General features: G+C 38.1%; 1 protein-coding gene across 1 annotated transcript in view; it reads left to right on the forward strand.

Annotated features, from left to right (window-relative positions):
- MCF2L (MCF.2 cell line derived transforming sequence like) overlaps positions 1–19,442 on the forward strand; it is a 155,478-nt gene that overhangs the window by 128,879 nt on the left and 7,157 nt on the right. The window contains exons 9-26 of the mRNA XM_085320832.1: positions 686–821; positions 1,704–1,895; positions 2,102–2,293; positions 3,033–3,192; positions 3,343–3,413; positions 4,505–4,581; positions 5,645–5,711; positions 9,412–9,527; positions 10,481–10,550; positions 12,198–12,290; positions 12,406–12,498; positions 13,844–13,969; positions 14,583–14,804; positions 15,481–15,573; positions 15,896–15,974; positions 16,118–16,184; positions 17,468–17,583; positions 18,218–18,304. Of these exons, the coding sequence (XP_085176958.1) occupies positions 686–821; positions 1,704–1,895; positions 2,102–2,293; positions 3,033–3,192; positions 3,343–3,413; positions 4,505–4,581; positions 5,645–5,711; positions 9,412–9,527; positions 10,481–10,550; positions 12,198–12,290; positions 12,406–12,498; positions 13,844–13,969; positions 14,583–14,804; positions 15,481–15,573; positions 15,896–15,974; positions 16,118–16,184; positions 17,468–17,583; positions 18,218–18,304 (2,057 nt within the window). The remainder of the gene's footprint in view (positions 1–685; positions 822–1,703; positions 1,896–2,101; positions 2,294–3,032; positions 3,193–3,342; positions 3,414–4,504; positions 4,582–5,644; positions 5,712–9,411; positions 9,528–10,480; positions 10,551–12,197; positions 12,291–12,405; positions 12,499–13,843; positions 13,970–14,582; positions 14,805–15,480; positions 15,574–15,895; positions 15,975–16,117; positions 16,185–17,467; positions 17,584–18,217; positions 18,305–19,442) is intronic.

Consider the following 19,442-nt stretch of genomic DNA (forward strand, 5'->3'; position numbering starts at 1 on the left):
TTTGAAACCTATTCTCCACTACAGAAGCATAGTATGTTGGCTGCAAAGCTTTCATCTTGGCGGTAGCCCTTTTATGGAACCAAGACTTACTTAAACCTTCTGGCTGGTTTACTTATAAAACTTGAAAACAGCCTCCAACACTGTGGGTGGGAAGTTGAAGCCACAATGTTAGAAGTTGGGTGGAGGCTGAACTAAAAATTTTACAGCCAGTTTCTGATCTCATGTTAGTTTAACTCATATGCTTGAGGGCACCTACAGTCACTTTACACTGGTGTAGCTGATCTCAGGATTTGACCCCATGGGAACAACATTTAGAAACCTTTTAGAAGTGTATGTCTCTCTGTCTCTTGATCAATTGGTGTAGGGGGGAGCTCTCCCTCACATTTGACCATTTGTTTATATTAATATCATTTGATATTATTGTCAGCTGGTAAAAGCAAGATCRTGCGTGTTCCTTGAGCACTATTCTTGAATTTGTTCCAGTACCAGAAAAGGGCAGTGAAATAATCTTGTTTCCTCTGTGTTTGTCTTCATTTTGAATTGGGGTTACAGGTAGGCTGACAAAGTGATTTGTCTCTGTGTTCTACTTGTTCTCTACTGTGGATCAGCTGACTGAAAACACTGGTTATTGGCTATWTAAGTGATGGGCCTCCAGAGAGGTGAAATCATCTTTATTGATGCATAGCTGTATCTTGTTTCAGGTTAAAGCAGCTTTGGATATTGTATCCGAGAGACTGTCTGCTTTCACAGATGTGGGGAACAGCTGCTCACATGTGGAGCACATTTTGAAAGATCTTGCCAACTTTGAAGAAAAATCATGTGTAAGAATTCTGTATTTTCTCCTTATTTTTAATATGATACTGTGGGTGTTTGGAGGGGAACAATGTTTATTTACAAACTGTATCTTATAGAGTCCAGAGCTTAAGCTAACAGCAGAACAGAGTCATTCTTAAGGTAAAGATGGAATTTGGAATAAAGTTTTTTAACTACTGGAGTAAGCCAAGTCAGGGCCATCCTTCAATAAAGTGTCAAGTGACCAGTCCTAAAATTGATCAGTTCATGGAAGAATCACATGAAGTGTATACAGTAGCCAAGATTTGGATTTAATTATCAAGGGACTTCCTCCATTCTTATTAAAACCACTGTTTTCATTAAAAGACAGAAGTAAGAAGAATGCATGTTAAGTATAGAATATGCTAAAACATGACCAACAAAAACACTCTGGACAGTGCAGAAGTGGAACCTTATTGTATTATGATCTTTGTTTTATAATAATATAAATTAGTTTTTGAGACTGAGGTGCTGGAGGTGGGTATTTTTTGCTTTGGGTTCAGATTGTTGCTGATGGTCCATCAGGTTGCATACAAACACCTRCAACATCTCTGATAAGTCACTTATTTGCTGCTGAAGAACTAAGGCACAGAAAGGCTAATAGCAGTTCCCTCAGGGAGCCAGCCACACAATTAAACTCATTAATGTTCCCCAAATACTACATTATAATAAAGATGGAGGTATAGAAGTTTTTACACATCTGGAAAGACAGGAAATCACTTGGGTTTATTAAGTGAGGTACCTGTTAACTAGAGGTATGTTTTATTCTGTATCGTGTCTGTTTTACTGTGTAAAAACATTTGGCATTTTTTTTCTTTTAACTGAAATTGATTCTGGAAAAGATGTATCTAAATCAATGCTTTATTTCTTAGGAAACTATAGCAAAGGCCAGACTGCTAGCCTCAGAGGGTGATGGTTTTATTCAAAGCAATCATTATGCTGTGGACTCCATTATTCCAAAATGCAGGGAACTTCATCATCTCTGTGATGCCTTTACTACTGAGACAGAACAGAAGAGGAATCTTCTTAACAAATCTCTAGAACTGCATGGCTTACTAGAAAAGGTAAATTTTGTATGGAACAGTTCTGTTTCCTATCTTGCTTGTAAAACCTCAGTCAGCTGTTGTCGTAACAGCAGGTAAAATATGTGGTGTGCTGGAATTGTTCTCCCTATATAGCTAAATAATTCACAAGTAGAAGTATAAAATGTTTTAGAACATGTAGTGTTGACACAAGTGTATACTAAGCCTATTCTCTTCTCTGTTTCCAGTCTATGAAGTGGTGCGATGAAGGAATTTATTTGCTGGCTTCACAGCCAGTAGATAAGTGTCAGTCTCAGGATGGCGCAGAATCAGCGTTACAGGAGATTGAGAAGTTCCTGGACACTGGTGCAGGCAATAAAATCAAGGAGCTGAATAAAATTTACAGAGAGTATGCACACATCCTCAATGAGGACCTAAAGGTACCAGAAGAATTTTGTGTGTATATGTCCATCCCCTTGTTACTTTTAGAATTGCTCTCTTGCATGGCCATTGATAAAGCTAATCCTGTTAGATGACTTCTAATCATCAGGTCAGTCATTTATATTGCCTTTTATACATCTGTTGTTCCTGGGAACTGGAAAGCCAACACATTTCACTGCCTGAGCTGCTAGTCTTGTCTTATCTTCAAATAGGTATCAATGGCTTCAGAGCCTGTAAATAGCGACTTTAACTTTTCAGATAGTAGAACTGTTTTTAGAAAAAGTTCTACCAAATGAGTGCTTAAAATATCTACTTATATAGCAAAAACCATGACTGTCGTCCTTGATATTTGTGTGACTTCTAGAAAAAGGCAGTTGTAAAGTAGAACTTGAAAATATGTTTCTCTTATTCTTGGCTGATTCCTTCTTGTAACAAAAATGCTAGAGACTTTCAAGAAAACTTTTCCCTAAGTTCTTATAAGAAACACAAACTTGAGCCCTATTAGTTTCTATGGAGCTAGCTAGAATGTTTTGTGAAGTGATGTCCCCCCMCCACCACCACCACCTTTTAAGGGTACGAAACAACTGTAAATTATGCTTTATTAGGAGTGAAGAGGAGGGCAATATTTTTATATGTGGTACAAAAGCAGTAACTATTGAAAATCAGTGTCCCACAAATGATAGTAAAACTTGTTGAAAGGTCTATGACAGTGACTTTTTTCTTCTGTCGCAACTGTAGGAGCATGTGCAGAAGGTATTCCAGAAGCAAGAAAGCATGGAGGAAATGTTTCAAAAGAGACAAGTAAGCCTGAAGAAATTGGCAGCTAAGCAGACACGTCCTGTTCAGCCAGTTGCACCAAGACCTGAAGCCTTTGTAAAATCTCCTTGTACCTCTCCAGGTAAGTAACTGTAGTACTCATTAAATAACTTTTTTTTTCTCTGTGCTGAGGACCTTGAAGACATTTTCAGCTATAATTTGTGATTGCACCGGTATCTGTGTCAGATCCGCTCAAGTTCTAACTGCTGTTGGATTCTGCTTTACATGCTAGGTCCTCAAAGAAATTACGTATGCAACTCGGAAAGCGGTGTGCTTCAGAGGGTAAACTACAGAAGAACAAAGGTGACTTTTGCATGTTTTTTCTTAAGGCTTTTCATGCATATACTGCCAGCGAAAGTCATAGCACAATGGAATATTAAAACTTGAAGAATGAGGCAGTTCCACAGAAAGAGTGATGGTGTTGCCCCTATCAAAGCAGCTCTGGTGAAGCAGTCATGTGGTTTAAATAGAGGCTGCTTTGTCACTCAGCTAGGTATGAGGGAAGGTAAAATAATGTTTTTCCTAATATAGGCAACTATTTAGGAGCAGCAAAATATAAGACCTATGAACAGGAAGCATTTATTATTTGCCAGTAGTAATTGGCTTACACTTAAAACTGGCAAGAGTGAGGTGGTAGTTACTGTTGGCTCACAGATAGCTTCACCTGATCTAGTGGGTTGCCATCCCCAAGTGGGGAGGGTCTTCCTGCCCTGCTTCCAGCCTGACAGCAGCAAACAAATAGTTTCCCGCTGGGTTTGAGAGTTGAATTAGCTCAGCGAATGTTTGGCAAGAGCCAAGAGGTGATGCAAAGAGATGGGCAGGACCACGTGACCATTAGGGGCAACAGTAAGCAGAAGAAAAATAAAATAAAAAGAAAAGGGGGGATAGTTTGGGGGGATTGGAAGCAGAACCTCCCCCTTTTCAGCAAGGTGTGATTAACTCAACTGTTTACTGTGAAAGTTGCAAGAGTGAACTTCCATGTCAAGTTAGGACATTAGCAGAAAGGGGCTATGTAGTACTTCATTTTTTTTAGGTTAGAAAACAGACTAAGGGTAGTGTTGCCTCCAACGTTATGCTGATGCTCTGGTGTTGTCTTTTCTGGGAAAAGGAGCTTAAACCACAGTCTTTTCAAAGCTGGCCCTTCCTGGAGAACTCCCTGTATCTAGATGTTCTTGTGTGCCTCAAGACCTTCAGGTTGACTTGGAGTCTTTTGCTGCTGTCTTGCAAATTACCTTTAACAGAATACAGTCTTCCCTGTGAAAAAGCATGCGAGTAGAGTAGATGAAAAGATTTTCTTGTTTTTTTTTTTTTTTTTTTTTTTCCCTCCCCTCCTTCTGAGATGCTGGTGTGGGTTTTTTGTTTTTTGTTTTCGTGATGTTTGTTTCCTTTTTCAGGGTGAAATGACAGAACTCCATCAAAATAGGGGAGGATCTACAATGGATGATGAGGAAAACCTAGCTGTATTACGACAGTAAGTATATCTTGATAAACAAAATGTATTCTTTCTCTGATTTGGTTCCAGCAAAGTCTAGAAGCACTTGATAAGACAAGCATGCTTGTCTGAATTAAGCCTCAATACTTTTGGAAATGCGTAGGCTATGCTCTATACACGGTGGGAGATACTTCAGTCTTGTTTTAGTCTGCAGCTTTATCCATACTTTATACAGTACCAGACTCAAGTGTTACTACAGCTGGGTGATGCTATGGCAGAGTATTTAGATCTTTTAATTTCTGAAACATCTAAGGCTCACTTAAACTTTTTGAGGTTTTGGTGTCTGTTCTTGAAAGGACTTCAGTTTATTTGACTCTTTTTAGTCTGTTTTGATAAACCTTAAGAAAAATCACTTTTCTGCATGAAAAGCAAGCTGCATCACTTATATTCCAAAAGTAACTTAGTACCACCTGCAGTTGGTATAGCAGAGCTTGCTTTTCTACCTCAACATTGGATGCTTTGCTAACTTTTCACTGTTACAACTTCACATTAATTTATTCAAAAATCCTAGAAAAGAAAAAACGTGCTTACTTGACTATTAAGGAAATTAAACCTAATAAAGGCACTGTGTAGATCTAAATATGCCCTAAATACCTGAACATGATATGCCTCACCCTTAGAATGACCAGAGTAACTTTAAATCTGTATTTGATAATCCTATGCAGCTCTAATTCCAGCTCCTGTAATACTTGTAAACATAGCAGAAACAAATTATATGTATGATGATAAAACAGTTCAATGTTTCAGTTCRGTTCCTATAGCACTTAAAATATTAGGCTTGGCTTTTTTCCTTTTTAAACACATTTTCAACTTTAAGATGTTTTAAAAATGCATACTTCTTAACAAGAGTGTATAACTGTTGACAGAAATTTGTGTGTGTGTGCGCGTATATATGTGTGTGTATATATATATATATAACTTCACATTTTTCATTAACAGGAAATATTTCAGACAATAAAGGAACAAAGAGGTACATAAAGTTAACATTGCTTCATTAATTTGCATGAGTAGGTCTTCCTTAATTATCACTCTTTATTAACAGGCATGTAATTAATGAACTCATCGAAACTGAACGAGCATATGTGGAAGAACTTCTCTGCGTTCTTGAGGTAAGGATTAAATTTCACTGTGGCTGTTAGTGAATCTGTTCTGTGGTTGTTCATATTTTCCTTATCACTGTAGTGCCTCGGCTTGTCCTGTGAAGCAGTGTGATTGTTGCATCTCTCCTCTCTAATCATATTTTTCCAGAGGCAGGAATGGGCATTTTTTTTTCTATAAATTTTTGTACAGCTAGGATCTTACATTAGAAAACACAAATTGGGCAGAAAATAAGATATGCCTAACTATTTCAGTAGAAGGTAGTAAGATTTTAATAGTCCTTAATTCCTCCAGAAGTTCATTCCAGAGTCTTGGGTCAACTCCAAGAAGGTTCTGTCTCGTGTTGCAATGTGAGCCTGCATCAAGAGAACCTTGTGTAAGAGGAGCAGAACTGCATATTGCTGCCTGTTTTTTAGAGCTTTGAATGATCTTCCAAATGTCTTGGGTCCAACTACAGGAACAGTGTGCCTTGAAATAAGAATGTCTTGATTCAAAATTGTAAAGGAAACAAAGGTGGAAATGTGGAAGCACTTGCAGTAGTGTGAGTTGATTTGGAGATATGCTGCAGTATGCTGTATTGTTTCTCAATTATGTTAAGTCTTCAGACATGGATATATCACTTTGTTGCAGTCCAATTTGACTGTACAAGATGAAAATCAGAGATAATTGAGGAGGAATTATTTTTCCCAGGAGGAATTGGAAGTGAGCCAATGAGGTACTCCTGGTGTCTGTGCCAAGGTTAAGAGCTTAAGACAGCTCCTGCTTACAATTCTGGGAGCAACTTCAAATTAGAATACTGTATGGGGGCTTTGAACTCTTCAAAACATTTTATTTTTTTCTACTGGCCTTGCCTCTGGCTAGTTTGTGCTCTACTTCCTGTAACATTCTTGTCCTGTGTAAGGTCTGGGAAGTCTTGATGACAGCAGCAAAGTTGTCTGATGTGTGATGATAAAGCAATATGGGACTGAGTGGGCCTTAAGGATCACTTGAATCTATTCCTTGCTGTTGTAGGCAGTGCTATCTACATAATTATATTCATAAAATCAAGACTCAAACAGCTGAGAAATTTTTGGTTCTTACTGATGCTGCTGGAGAGCTGTTGCAGAATCCATCTTTCTGCTCCTCTAGCAGAAGGAGGAACAGAAGGATTCTTGCTTTACACAGAATATAGTGCATCTTTTGTCTTGCTGGGCTGGACTCTCAGTTTTCTGCCAGTGTGGTTAACTCCCCAGTACTCTAATCGTGCCAAGTACACCTCTTACAGTCCAGGATTAATTTCTCTTGAACTTGGGTGATTAGAACTGCCAGCAGTAATTCTGAATCAAATCCTTGCTGATGTCTAGTTCAATAGCACTTTCCAAGTTTTGAGTAATAATAGTTATTCATCTCTAGTTTTGGCTATTTTCCYAAATGCCTTGTTTCTCCTGTTCTATTAATCTTTCTATTTTTCCTATACAATGACCTCTATATGGACAGTGTCTCCTAATAATACATTAGATTTTATCACCATGCTTTTTCTRTCTGCCAAGGATTCCAATGGAAAATTGCAATCCTCAAGATCAGTCACTGGGAAATTCCTTTAGATGCTTTCATCTGAGCCATGGTTTCATTAATAACCATGGTTGTCCCATTACAGCCTGTGAAATCCAGTAATTTCATTGGAGCAAAATATTGACCTAGTATATTTCTGGGTATTGCATTTTATTGCAGTTTTCCACTTATATCCATGCTTTTAGAACAGTTTTCAAAGGGAAGACTTAGCAAAGCCTTATATGCTATTGAGGTATGATTAATGATTTTGTGGCTGCCTGGATAGTTTACCTCTCTTACTCGTACGTATGCAGTACGAGTACTGCATAGGTGGTAAAATRCAAATTCTTTTATACTGAATTTTTAAAAATAAGTACTATGCCAGCCTGAAGTGAAAGACTTGTTAAAAGCTTTTTGTTGATGTGTGGATTTCACATKTCACTTTTTTCAGAATTCTGAGGTGCTGAGCTCTGAGTTTTGTTCCCATCTCAGTTGGGTTACTTTCTCCCTCTTTAAGACAGTTGTACCTTTGCTGCTATATTGAACATCATACTTGCTTTCAATGGAAATGAAGTGTTCTCTTCATATTGAGGCTGTTTCTATTTATTTTAAACTTTGCTCCATCTAAGCTGCATGGCGTTCCTAGTTCTTCTTTSCTTGTTTGTTTTTTAACTCCATTTTATGTAAATGATTGAATGTTGTTGTCTTTTTTTTAAGGCTCCACTTTTGATCTTCTCAAAATACTGCTTTTTTTTTTTCCTTTCAGCCTTTTCTTTTTTCCATTTTGGGGCAGAGACATGGGAGAGGGAGCAGTAGTTACTTATCCCATGAGATCTGGYATCATTTTCCGTAGTGTTGTTTTTTAAATTGTTTTGTGCTTGAGATATGATAGCCACATTTTAAAAAGAATGTTTTTGACTTTTTTTAAAAAAATCCCATCACTTTCCTAACCAAGCCTTCACACTCTTCAGGCTAGCTAATTTTACYGGGTAGTTCTCCTACTCTGTGTGGTTATGTAACTTTGAAAATTAAAGTCTTGGTAGTAGGTGCARTTTCTCCCATCCTTCCATTTAATTTAAGCAGTCTGTGTTATAATTCAGTGCAGTTTATCATAAATCAATGTAATCAGTGCAGTTGTTTTTCCATGACCACCTTGTCCATGATGGTTGTAAAAAATAAATCAAAATCTAAAGTAGATCATATCATTTTTCCTTAATAATTGTTAAATTGAGAAATCTGCTATTTTATCCAGGAATGGATGGATCTTACATAGTTCCTAACATCTGTTCTCCAATCCATAGTAACTGAAATTCAGGAAGTTTGGTTTGGTTCAGTTTAGCTGAGGACCTCTGATTTTATGTTTGAGAAGGTGACTGCAGTGCCAGTCAYATAAGTCTAAAATGTGCAGGTATCAGTACGTTGCCATTAAATCAAGATGTTCCAGCAAACCTTGTGTGTTTGTTGCTTACAATACACAACTTGTTAGTCAGTCAGGCATGGGGGAGMGTTTTCCTACTTGTTTGTTTAAATCATTTGGAGATCACTGCAGAGGAACAGATAAGCAACCTCAGGAGCAGAGAAGAGTCCTGGGCCAAAGCACCTGYGTGTCGTCTTCTCCCAGTTTCTGCCAGATGCACAGGCAAGAGGATGTGGCCTTACGTGACAAGTGGAAGGTGTCTGAATCTGAAGTAATGATTTTTTTTTGTGCCAAATCTAATGAAAATACCCTGAAGATAGAATTTACAGCTTAATCATTCCTGTTGCTTGCAGAAGTAGTTATTTGTGTGAGGGAACAAGGTGACTGTAGCCAAGATGAGTGTGTGTTTGCATGTTACTGAAATTGTGGCTTTAAACTCAGCTGTGTAAAGTCTAATGGAAAAAGCATAAACTGGCTTTCAAGCAGTATGAGAATATGTATCTATTGCTTGGTGGCAGTGATTGCAAACTTTGCCTCGCTTAACTAAGAATTACAGTAATTATTCAAATTGTCTTTCCAAAGGCTGTAGGTGCATCTCACTGGACTGGACTGACAGAAAAAACAAATTAGTAGACTTATTTCATGAATAATACTGAACTTTCTTGGCTGTTTATCAGCCTGCTGGCTGACTGCCTCTTGTTGGAGGGAGATACAGGTACTGGGACTAAGTGGAGATACTCAGTGTGGCGCCTCCTGTGTTCTAGGGGTACGCTGCAGAGATGGACAACCCCTTAATGGCTCATCTTATTCCACCAGAGCTCCAAAATAAGAAGGATATTTTGTTTGGGAATATGGAGGAAATTTATCACTTTCACAACAGGTGAGGTTTGCATTCAGTTATAAAAAAGGCATTTCAGTGGGCAGATACTTTACTACGAGGTTTCTTACGTTGTTTCTTTCAATCTGAATAAATTACTACAAGAGCTTTAGTGAGTCCCATCTGGCTGTTTAGCATACCAAAATTCATACTGCATAGGAGAGAAAGAGTATCTAGAAAAGAGAAGCTGTGTGAAATTTTACTCAAATATTTGCAGAACACAATATTTTGCATAGTGCTCATTTTCCTGAAGAAAAATCATTGTGATTTTGGTTACAGGCTAATTAAAGCGAGGTTTGTTTTGGGTTTGGGAGGTTTGATTTGGTTTCTTTTATTGAAACCTGCGATGGAGAATAAACTATTATCCTAAGCCACAACCTCTTAACACTTTTGTGTCTGGTTGAGGCTGTTTAATTTTCTGAGTGAGTGACCTCTCTCTCAGGTTTGAATCTCTGCTGCTAATAAGGTCTTTCTTCACAGGGTAATATTTTAATTAGTAGAAAAGAGAAGTATTTTTAAGAGAAGTTAAGCATATTAAATATTTCTTATTCAGGCAAACTGGACTGTAGGTTTTGCCACTGTTGGGTTTTTTCTTTTTTTTTTTTTTCTTTTTTTCCCCCTTTGTGGTGTTTGGTAGTATTTGAAAGGAATGGCAGGGGGGAGCAAACACTTAAACTGTGCAAACCCTGCTGCTAGGTAGATATGTTTAGTGAGGGAAAACCTACTTCCCTCACTATCAGTATGATCTCAGTTGTGAGCTAAACATTTAATCAGAATGTTGTTTTAATTCACTGTGCCTTTTTAAATACATGATTTAGGAGACTTTTCTGTAGTTATATAGTACAAAAGTACAGCTTTTATTTCCAGAAATTCAGAAAATGAATTGTGAGAATGTGAACTTTTGCTACAACTTTTGKTTTTTAACATGTGCTCTAAGAAATTGTTATTTTTCATAGAATATTCTTGAGAGAACTAGAAAATTACGTGGAGTACCCAGAACTAGTAGGACGGTGTTTTCTGGATCAGGTACGTATCGTACATCTCTTTCGCTAGAATTTKATTCATAAGCCTATCTAAGATCATACAGATAAGAGTGATTTTTTCCATGTAATAATTGCCATCAGATTCCCTTCATTTAGTCTGAACAGGTAATGTGCAGTTACACAAGTAGTAGTTACGCAAGTAGTTGTTAATTGGAGTTGGGGATATTTGTAGCTGCCTTGGGTAGTTTGTTCGGTTAGAAAGAACCGCTACCATGTTGAAAGGAAACTGCTTTATTAAAGTTGCAGTTAGCAAAACATAAAGATGAGTTGTGCRTTGCATCATTTTGCATCGCTATAAATGTTTGGTTTACTTGATTTCCTTCCTGGAATTTTTTTAGTTCATTTTTAGTTTCTTTCAAGATTTTGAACTTACTCTGTTAAGGTATAATATTTTTATTGTGAAAACTGAAAGTTATGACAGAGCTAAACTGAGTTTTATAAAATAATGGGTCTTACTCTTAGTATATTCATAGCTAATTAGGAGTTTCTTTATGGAGATCAATCTTTTTTTTTTCCCCCCATATGCATTAATTTCTAAAATTCATGGGAGGAGCCCTTGGCCACTTTATGCAGAAATGRTGTTTCCTAATACTGAGGGAGAAAGATGCTTCTGTGCTTGCGGATTTCATACCCAGCCTTTCCGCTAAATTTATAGTTACGATAACATATGCTACGCAACCTTAGTTCCTTCCGCTTTCCACGAATGCTATAGCGGTGCTACCAGTTACTACCCTGTTCAGAGGAGCTGGGACACGTGTGAGAGCAGGTTCGGGCAGTGAGCTTCCCGCGGGCCTAGAAAGGGGACTGGGGGGCCRTGTCTAGGATCGCAGGGAGGCGACGGTGGAGCCATGCAGATGAATTTCGAGGTGTATGTAAACCCCGTAATTATGATAAATATCCCCCCCAAAACCTGTGGGATTTTTTTTAATATAATCTTAGATTTTTATTATTTAAAAATGAAATTAACCACTACAGAGATGACCTGTGTAATGTCTAGACAATTCTGCTTAAGGTCAATTTAGAGGACTGAGTGAGAGGCCATAAAAATCTTGGGCTCTTTCTCTGCAAGATATTTCACCCAGAAAGTGAAAGTTTCAAGAATAAGCATATGAAAATAATGGCTTTCTTATGTACACAAATATCTTGGAGCAACAAGAGTGGTATGTGATTAGTGTAAGCAGTCATGAATAACAAATAGTAAAATTTAGAGAGAGTGTTGAAGTGATGACATGCAACCAGTTGCTTGGTTTACCTTTGTACCACTTTCAGTGAACAACGCGTAAAATCCAGATCTATAATGAAAAAGAGCAGAGATTTTTTTTTAAAAAAAAAAAAAGTTGCACAGTGACTCAAGATTGAGTGTTAATATAAGGACCCTGTATTTTCATGGAGTAACTTAAATGTATTTGCGAATGCAGTGTGTTTCTTTGTAAGGTGCTTACCGTTCAGCTGAAGCAAAAGTTAGAAGGAGCATTTTATTCTGAAATTCTGTGTGCAAAATTAGTAACCATTAAAAATAATTTTGAATTTTTTTTGCTTGTGATGCACCAAGGAATTATATTTTTCTTAAGGACTATGGTTTTTAGAATCACAATAATTAGGGTTTTTTTGCTACTCTCTCCAATTTCAGATGGAAGATTTCCAGATTTATGAAAAATACTGCCAAAATAAGCCCCGATCTGAAAGTTTGTGGAGGCAGTTTTCAGATTCCGTATTCTTTCAGGTATGCTGCTTTGAGTCTCTAAAAATATTTTGTTTTTAAATTTCATCTTTTATCTCAAGATGGAATGACAAAAGATACCGGTTTGTGTACTAATGAAATCCAACACTGATCACAGGAATGTCAAAGGAAGCTTGATCACAAGCTGAGTTTGGACTCATACTTGCTGAAACCTGTTCAAAGAATAACCAAGTATCAGCTATTGCTAAAGGTACGTTTTGTGGAAAAGTATTGTAAAATACACTTTGTGTGGGGAGTGGGGTTTTTTTTGTTGTTGTTTTTAATGCTGCACCTGTCAGTTAGCAGAGAGCTGTAGAAATCAGAACAAAGAGAAATCCCAGTGTAGCAACTTCTTGCTCGGTTCTTTTCTGTTTCAGCCAAAAAGCTGCTAGGCAAAGCCACAAGAGATACCTTGTCTAACTTCTTGCTTTTCCATTTCTGCTGAAGAAGATGACAAAGTTGACTAGGGGAAGAAACTGCACTGAGAAATCTTTGCAAAAAAAAGAGACTGTCCAAGTTGCTTGTTAGTTGTCAGATACGGTGCGCTCATGCACATCACAGCGATTTGCTTGCTGGTTTTGAGACTGCTCCCAGAAGGTATCCTCAAGTTAATCAGTCTCCAAAGCTGCTCAGGTTTCTAGGAAATGTACTTAAGGGAAGAAATACTTTAACTGACAGGGCTGTAGGGTATTTTTAGGAAAGATGCTAAACTAAGCTAAGAGCATGAAATGAGAGGAATATGCTGTTATAACATAAAACAGCTTGTTTTAAGAAATACTTCACACACAGACACTAAGTTTCAATACTTGTATTTAACGGTAGTTCTTAAACTGCATTGTCCCAAATTTACTCTCAAGAAAACTCATTTAAAGCTAATAACTTTACAAAATTAATTACATTATGCTTGTACAAAGATAGGAGTATTTAAAATGTTTTTATCTTAAAGTATCTTCAGTTCCTGCAGTCTGACCTCTATGAGTAAATGTGTATTCTCGTGTGTCATCTCCTGTCAAGTCTGTGGGGCTCCACATGGGTTTGCAGCTATGTTTGCATGATCGGTTGCAGGATCAGGAACCTTGGATTAACATGTGTCTTGCAGCTTCACCAATAAACTTTTTGGAGAAGGATTGCCTTTTTAAGTGTACAGAACATTCTCAAAGCAGAAAGTTTAGAGTCATGACTAGCATCCCAGATATTACCATCATTCAAATAATAAATAAAATTTGCCTAAGTTTTTACACTTGTTCATTTAGAAAARTAACAAATACATGCAGTTTTAGTAATTATGATGAAAACTGTTTGCAAAATTAGTCTTGTAAAATTCTTAGGTAGCACTTAAAAGTTTACATATTTTTGGGCTAATTCTCAGTATATGTGAGAGAGAGAACTTGGATCTTCTGAGTTCCAGCCACTGTTTAATCCACWAGCTGCATAGTATAACACTTTACTGGATAACTTCAAAAACATAGCCCATGGTCAGTGCTAGAATTTGAACATTCCTAGATACTGTTGGTTTCAAAACTACATAAATATGTTGTCATTCCCCACACCCTTAGGAAATGCTGAAATACAGTAAGAACTGTGAAGGTGCTGAAGATCTTCAAGAGGCATTAACTTCTATACTGGGTATTCTCAAAGCAGTTAATGATTCTATGCACCAGATAGCCATTACTGGCTATGATGTRAGTAAAGGCATTTTATTATTTTTCCTACATACCTATATGCAACATACCCATATTGTGTGCTACTTGTGAGARGAGTGTTTTACAAAGGTGCCTTTTACTGAATTGTATAATTAAAACAATGGAAAATGAATCTCTTGATACTCAGGTTTTCCTGCTCTGAATAATATTTTGCTGCTTGTCAACTCCAGTTTTCTTGCTTTGATCTACTTGACACACAAGTTAGAAGCAGAAATTATTATGAAGAGGCTGTTTTAGGGTACTGCCAGATGGGTGCAAAAACCTAGTTGTGCCTCTTGTGTAAAACTGTACCCAAAACTTCCACTAAAAGAACTGCAAGAAGCCTTGAAGTGGAGTTTTGAAAAACCAAATGCGAATTGTGCCTTCCCCTCTTTCCATGTGTACACCTCTGTATCTTTGCTGCTGGTGTTCTCGACCCTAAAATCCTGCCTGAGCAATGTAGAGGAGGGAGAAAATTAAGCATAAAAATTCACCAACTCTGATAAGAGAGAGCACGTGGAACAACAGAACTTGTAAAGACCTGTTCAGAGTACGTGTTTTAGTCTGGTGCTATCTCTTTATAGTTATAAATATGTTTTTTTTCTTCTTCTAGGGAAACCTGAATGAGCTGGGCAAGCTTTTAATGCAGGGGTCCTTCAGTGTCTGGACTGATCATAAAAAAGGTCACTCAAAAGTGAAGGATTTGGCACGCTTCAAGCCAATGCAGCGACACCTGTTCCTCCATGAGAAAGCAGTGTTGTTCTGTAAAAAGAGAGAAGAAAACGGAGAGGGATATGAGAAAGCGCCTTCCTATAGCTATAAACACTCCTTAAATGTAAGGCCCTGAGCAGTCCAATAAGGTAGTGGTACTGAGGGATTAGGTTGCAGTATCATAGAACAGTAAGGCTGGATGGAAGCTCTGGAGATCGTCTAGTCCAACCCTCAGCGTAGCCCGTACGGGGATTGAACCCACGATCTTGGCATTAGTAGCACCACGCTCTAACCAACTGAGCTAAACCTGTAATACAATAGTTTACTTTTTGTCAGTGAAGACGTGACTGATGCTGCAGTTCTCTGTCATTTTATGTTGTTCCCTGTTAGAGAGCCAGAGGCCAGGGGCTGGAACTCTGCTTTGAGAAATTGCAGACCATATTAGTCTGAGCGAGTGGTAGATTGTGTTAATCACACAGAAAATGAAATCATGGGTAGAGTAAGATGGTATAAAACAGAAAGAAGGTCTGGCAATCTGGATTTTCCTTGTGGGTCACTGTCAATTTAACGTAATTAAACTATCCTTCCCTCTGATGTAGCCAATCTGACATAAAGCAGTAAAACTTTTGCATTCCGCATGCAGGTCATGTGGTGTTGGTTATTCTTTTTACTTGAGCAAGCAGTTAACTGTGGTTTTGCTTTTCAGGAAAAAAAATTACCAAACAAACTAGTAAACTTCTGCTTCCTTTGTTATCTTATTTGCAATCTGGTAGGTCAGCTTCTGTTTTCTTTTTTTCCAGATGGCAGCAGTTGGAATAACAGAAAATGTGAAAGGTGATGCAAAGAAATTTGAAATCTGGTATAATGCAAGGGAAGAAGTTTACATCATACAGGTAAAAATATGTTGCTACATTACATAAATAAATAACCCTAAGAGAATCTGGGTTATTTTATTTTGTTATATCACTAATGAACAGTGAAGCAAAAAGTGGGGGGAAAAAGCAGTGAACAAGTTAATTCATTAGAGTTTTTAAATGATATTCCAAATGAAATCTTCTGCAAAAAAGTCTTATTTTATAATATTCATGTGAGAATGCTGCTAACTGTAGTGGTGATTGTAATATTAAAGCCATCAATTGAAAAAACAAAAGCATGCAACTTTTTGTGTAGCAAGTATTCTGTGCATCATGTCCAATTGTGTTTATTTTCGAGTAGGCACCAACTCCTGAAGTTAAAGCTACTTGGGTAAATGAAATAAGAAAAGTGCTGACTAGTCAACTGCAGGCATGCAGAGGTAAAATGTTTTGTTTTTTTTTTTTCTCTTTTCCCCATGAGCTTCCAAACCACCCGGCACAATACTCACTGTGTAGGACTGTAAAACTTTAAAGCTCAGAACACAGATCAGTTTAATATTACTTTTTCTTTTCTCCGTTACAGAAGCTAGTCAACACAGGACACTAGAACAAACACACAGTTTACCTCTGCCAGCAACGTCTTGTACAAGGTGAGCAAATACACTATCAATTGAGCCTAGCTGTCTTGCAAATAAATATTAACATATTCACTTTGCAGTTCTTCACTGCTTGGGTCCCTTAATGCTGACCGTTATATTTCAGGGTTTTCAAGTCTCTCTATAGTAGTAGAAAGTTGTAGAACTTGGGATTTACACCTCTCCAGAATTGCTAAGCTGAGCAGTAGTGGCTTCGCCAGCTGCTAGAGAACAGTGCAGATCAGTATTTTTCTGTACCGGCCAAAATCTTGGTGGTTTTATATCATTATTTGTTTAACAACTGATTACCTACTTTAAACCCCAGATGAGTGTTATGTGGGTTTGCCTTTTTCTTCCTTCTCTCTTTTTTCTCATTTGAATTATGTTGATTGTTTTCCTTTACAAAGGGCATAAAGAAAGGTAACATAAAATTGACAGCGCATTCAGTCTTTCCTGTATTTCTAATTCTTTTCTTCCAACTTTTGCCTTTTTTTTTTTTTTTTTTTTACTAAAGGATACGTTAATTCCTCCAGTGTCCAAGTTCAGACTCAAGCTCTTTCTTTCTTTTTTCCCTTTATTTCTTTTTTCCTTCACCCTACCAACCTATATAAGTACATTCTGCTGCTCTGCCCTTTCTGTCCTCTTTCAGTCCTCTGCTACTCACTTTTTTCCATGATATATGTGCACATGCATATGTATGGGCTTTACCCATGAGCCCATGTTTATGATCTTAATCATTCGCACGTGGTGTATACTCAAATATGTATCAGTAGCTCTCTGCCCTGCATGTTTTATGCATCTATTTATCAGTCAAGAGATTTTACAGGTGTTACAGTACTTGTGACATGGCTTTCTCTCTTCCATTCCCAAACTGAAGTGTGATGGGAATCCAATTGCAAGATTCAGCCTGTGTTATTTGTTCATCTCTTATGTTTCATGTATTAAGAGCATGTGAAAGGCAAATTTTATTCCTTTTATTTTCTTGGCCCACCCAGGAGGAAGCAGTCGGCACAGAATGTGTGTCTATAGTTGGGGTGGAGGAGGAGGAGGTGGAAGCTGTCCTGAGCTTTCTTTGGTTGCTCCTGCAGCCGTAGTCTCTCTTTGTTACCTGGTCATGGTCTTTCTGTGCACAGTCATAAGTGACTTCTTCAATTCTGGAAAGTATGAGCTGAGAAGTAGCTAAGAAACAGTTTTCAACTTGATACATTTGTGTGCCTGTGACACAAGCTCATCACCCTTGTTCAGACCCAGATTTGCTGGAAATAGATTGATTGTCTTAATTTTCTTCCACTGAACAGTCCTTCACGGAACAATGTTAGAAACATTAAAAAAGTAGAAGAGAGAAAAGCTGATCTTGCAAGTCCAGAAGGTTATGGCACCACAGTAGCACCAAAGTACCCTGAGAAAGGCAAAGGTGAGTCTATACGTATGCGTCGTTATCCCTAGATGTGATGAGCATGTCTACACTRTAGATACACAGGCAGATCTACCCATAGCGTAGCCGTGGTAGTGCAGGTAAATATAGCATTATACCTGAGCAAGCGTGTCTTTGCTGCTACCAGACCCAAGGCAGGCCACCCACAAAGTGCTGCCTGAGCACGCTGGTCCCCTCTGCGTTAGCTCAGAGCTGTTGTGTTCCCTGTATGGTGTGAGCAGGCCCAAAGCCACCTCGTTGACTGAGGATGAGGGACAACTAGAAGGAGATGGGAACTACGGGTTATGAGGCCTGACTCTGCAGTAGGTCTTTCCTTAGAGCTGACCGATTGGCTTCTGAGCTTTTGTCTTCAGAACAGCTAGTGCCAAGAAATTTATCTGGAACAGTGTTTTATTTCTTGAGATTTGATTCTCACTGCTGCAGTTATTTGCTGGGCTAGTGATAACACAAACCACTACACAATGAGAATAAATGGCACTCAAGTTCTTCTGTTGTGTCTGGACTTTTGGTTATTCTTTCTTCTCCGTAAGTGCAGGGCTGTGAATGATATGTTGCTTCAACCTTTTCTTGGGCATCTCCTCTTTCTTTTCTGTGTTTCTCTTTTCCTTTGTAGATGACTCTAGCTCTACCTCAGAATGCTCTGCACTGTCAAAAAAGCGCTTTACGCTGCAGGGCTTTACTAACCTCAAAAGTCAGAAAGGTAACTTTTTAGAAAGCTATTTAAGGCTGCAGTTGGTGCATCCCTTTGTATGTATGTGTGTGTAGTGTAACAGATTCACGTATGCTCTGTCAGTGCTGTATTAGCTTGTTCTCCTGCGTTCCAGCCAGGTTCCTGCCTTGCAGAACCTGACAGGGAGACTTCAGGAGAACCTTGCTCCGCAGTGGAAGAGGGAGATGCAACTTAGGAAAGAGGAGTTGCTGGAGGGGTGGGGGAAGGAAGGCAGATCCTAATGCCTCTGCTCTTGCTGCTGAGGCCTAGGAAGGAGCCTAGAGTGCCCCGTTCCTGTAGAAAGGCTAGAGGAAGGAAGGTACCTTCAGATCAAATGTCTATCAAATGCTTCTAGCTTCAGTGGATCTGTCCCCTAAATGCACTTGTACTTGGCAAAAAGGAATCAAGGTTTTACTAGACTATTTTCATATTAGCTTCCCTTGTTAATGAACTCCCAAAGCATGAGTATGACAGGATGTTTATTACAATGTTCTTTTACTAAATACAAAAATAAATAAGAATTTCCCTACACTTCCCCAAAAGATTCTTTTTGTTGCTGAAACAGGCAGTTGTAGTCTGAGATCTTTCTTGCTTCCTCTTGCCAAGAAATTGCGCTGGTACATTCGTTTCCTGTTTTGAACACCTATCTCTGGACAGCCTGAATTGCACTAAGATGACGATATTTGTTCAAGAGCATGATTTCCCTCCCTCTCCCCCCACCTAAGCATCTTTCCAAAATGTCTTTTTAAAACCTGGTTACCTTTGAGTTGTTTCTGGAGAGAATATAGAATTGCCTATCTAAAAATTTTAAACACTAACGAGGTGAGCACTAATATTCTACGCTTGCCTTGACAGAAACCCCATCACCTACTGCTAACAGCCAGACCTTGCCAATGATCCTTCTTAGAGGACCAGGTATTGCTGTAGCACTAGACTTGCAAAAAAATGATTGCTTCAGTCTGGTGATGTTTGTCTGAAATTCAGATTAATTGTACTCAGTTGATACACAAACTTTTCTAAATGAATTAGGTATACTTTTATTATAGAATGAACTTGTCAGTTTTTCTTCTAATAATCATATGTGAATAATTAACTCCTTTTGCTATGCTATAATTGACCAATGACAACT

This window comes from Rhea americana, unplaced genomic scaffold, assembly GCF_003343005.1.
Source record: "Rhea americana isolate MKP2758 unplaced genomic scaffold, rheAme1 scaffold_66, whole genome shotgun sequence".
Taxonomy (NCBI): Eukaryota; Metazoa; Chordata; class Aves; order Rheiformes; family Rheidae; genus Rhea; species Rhea americana.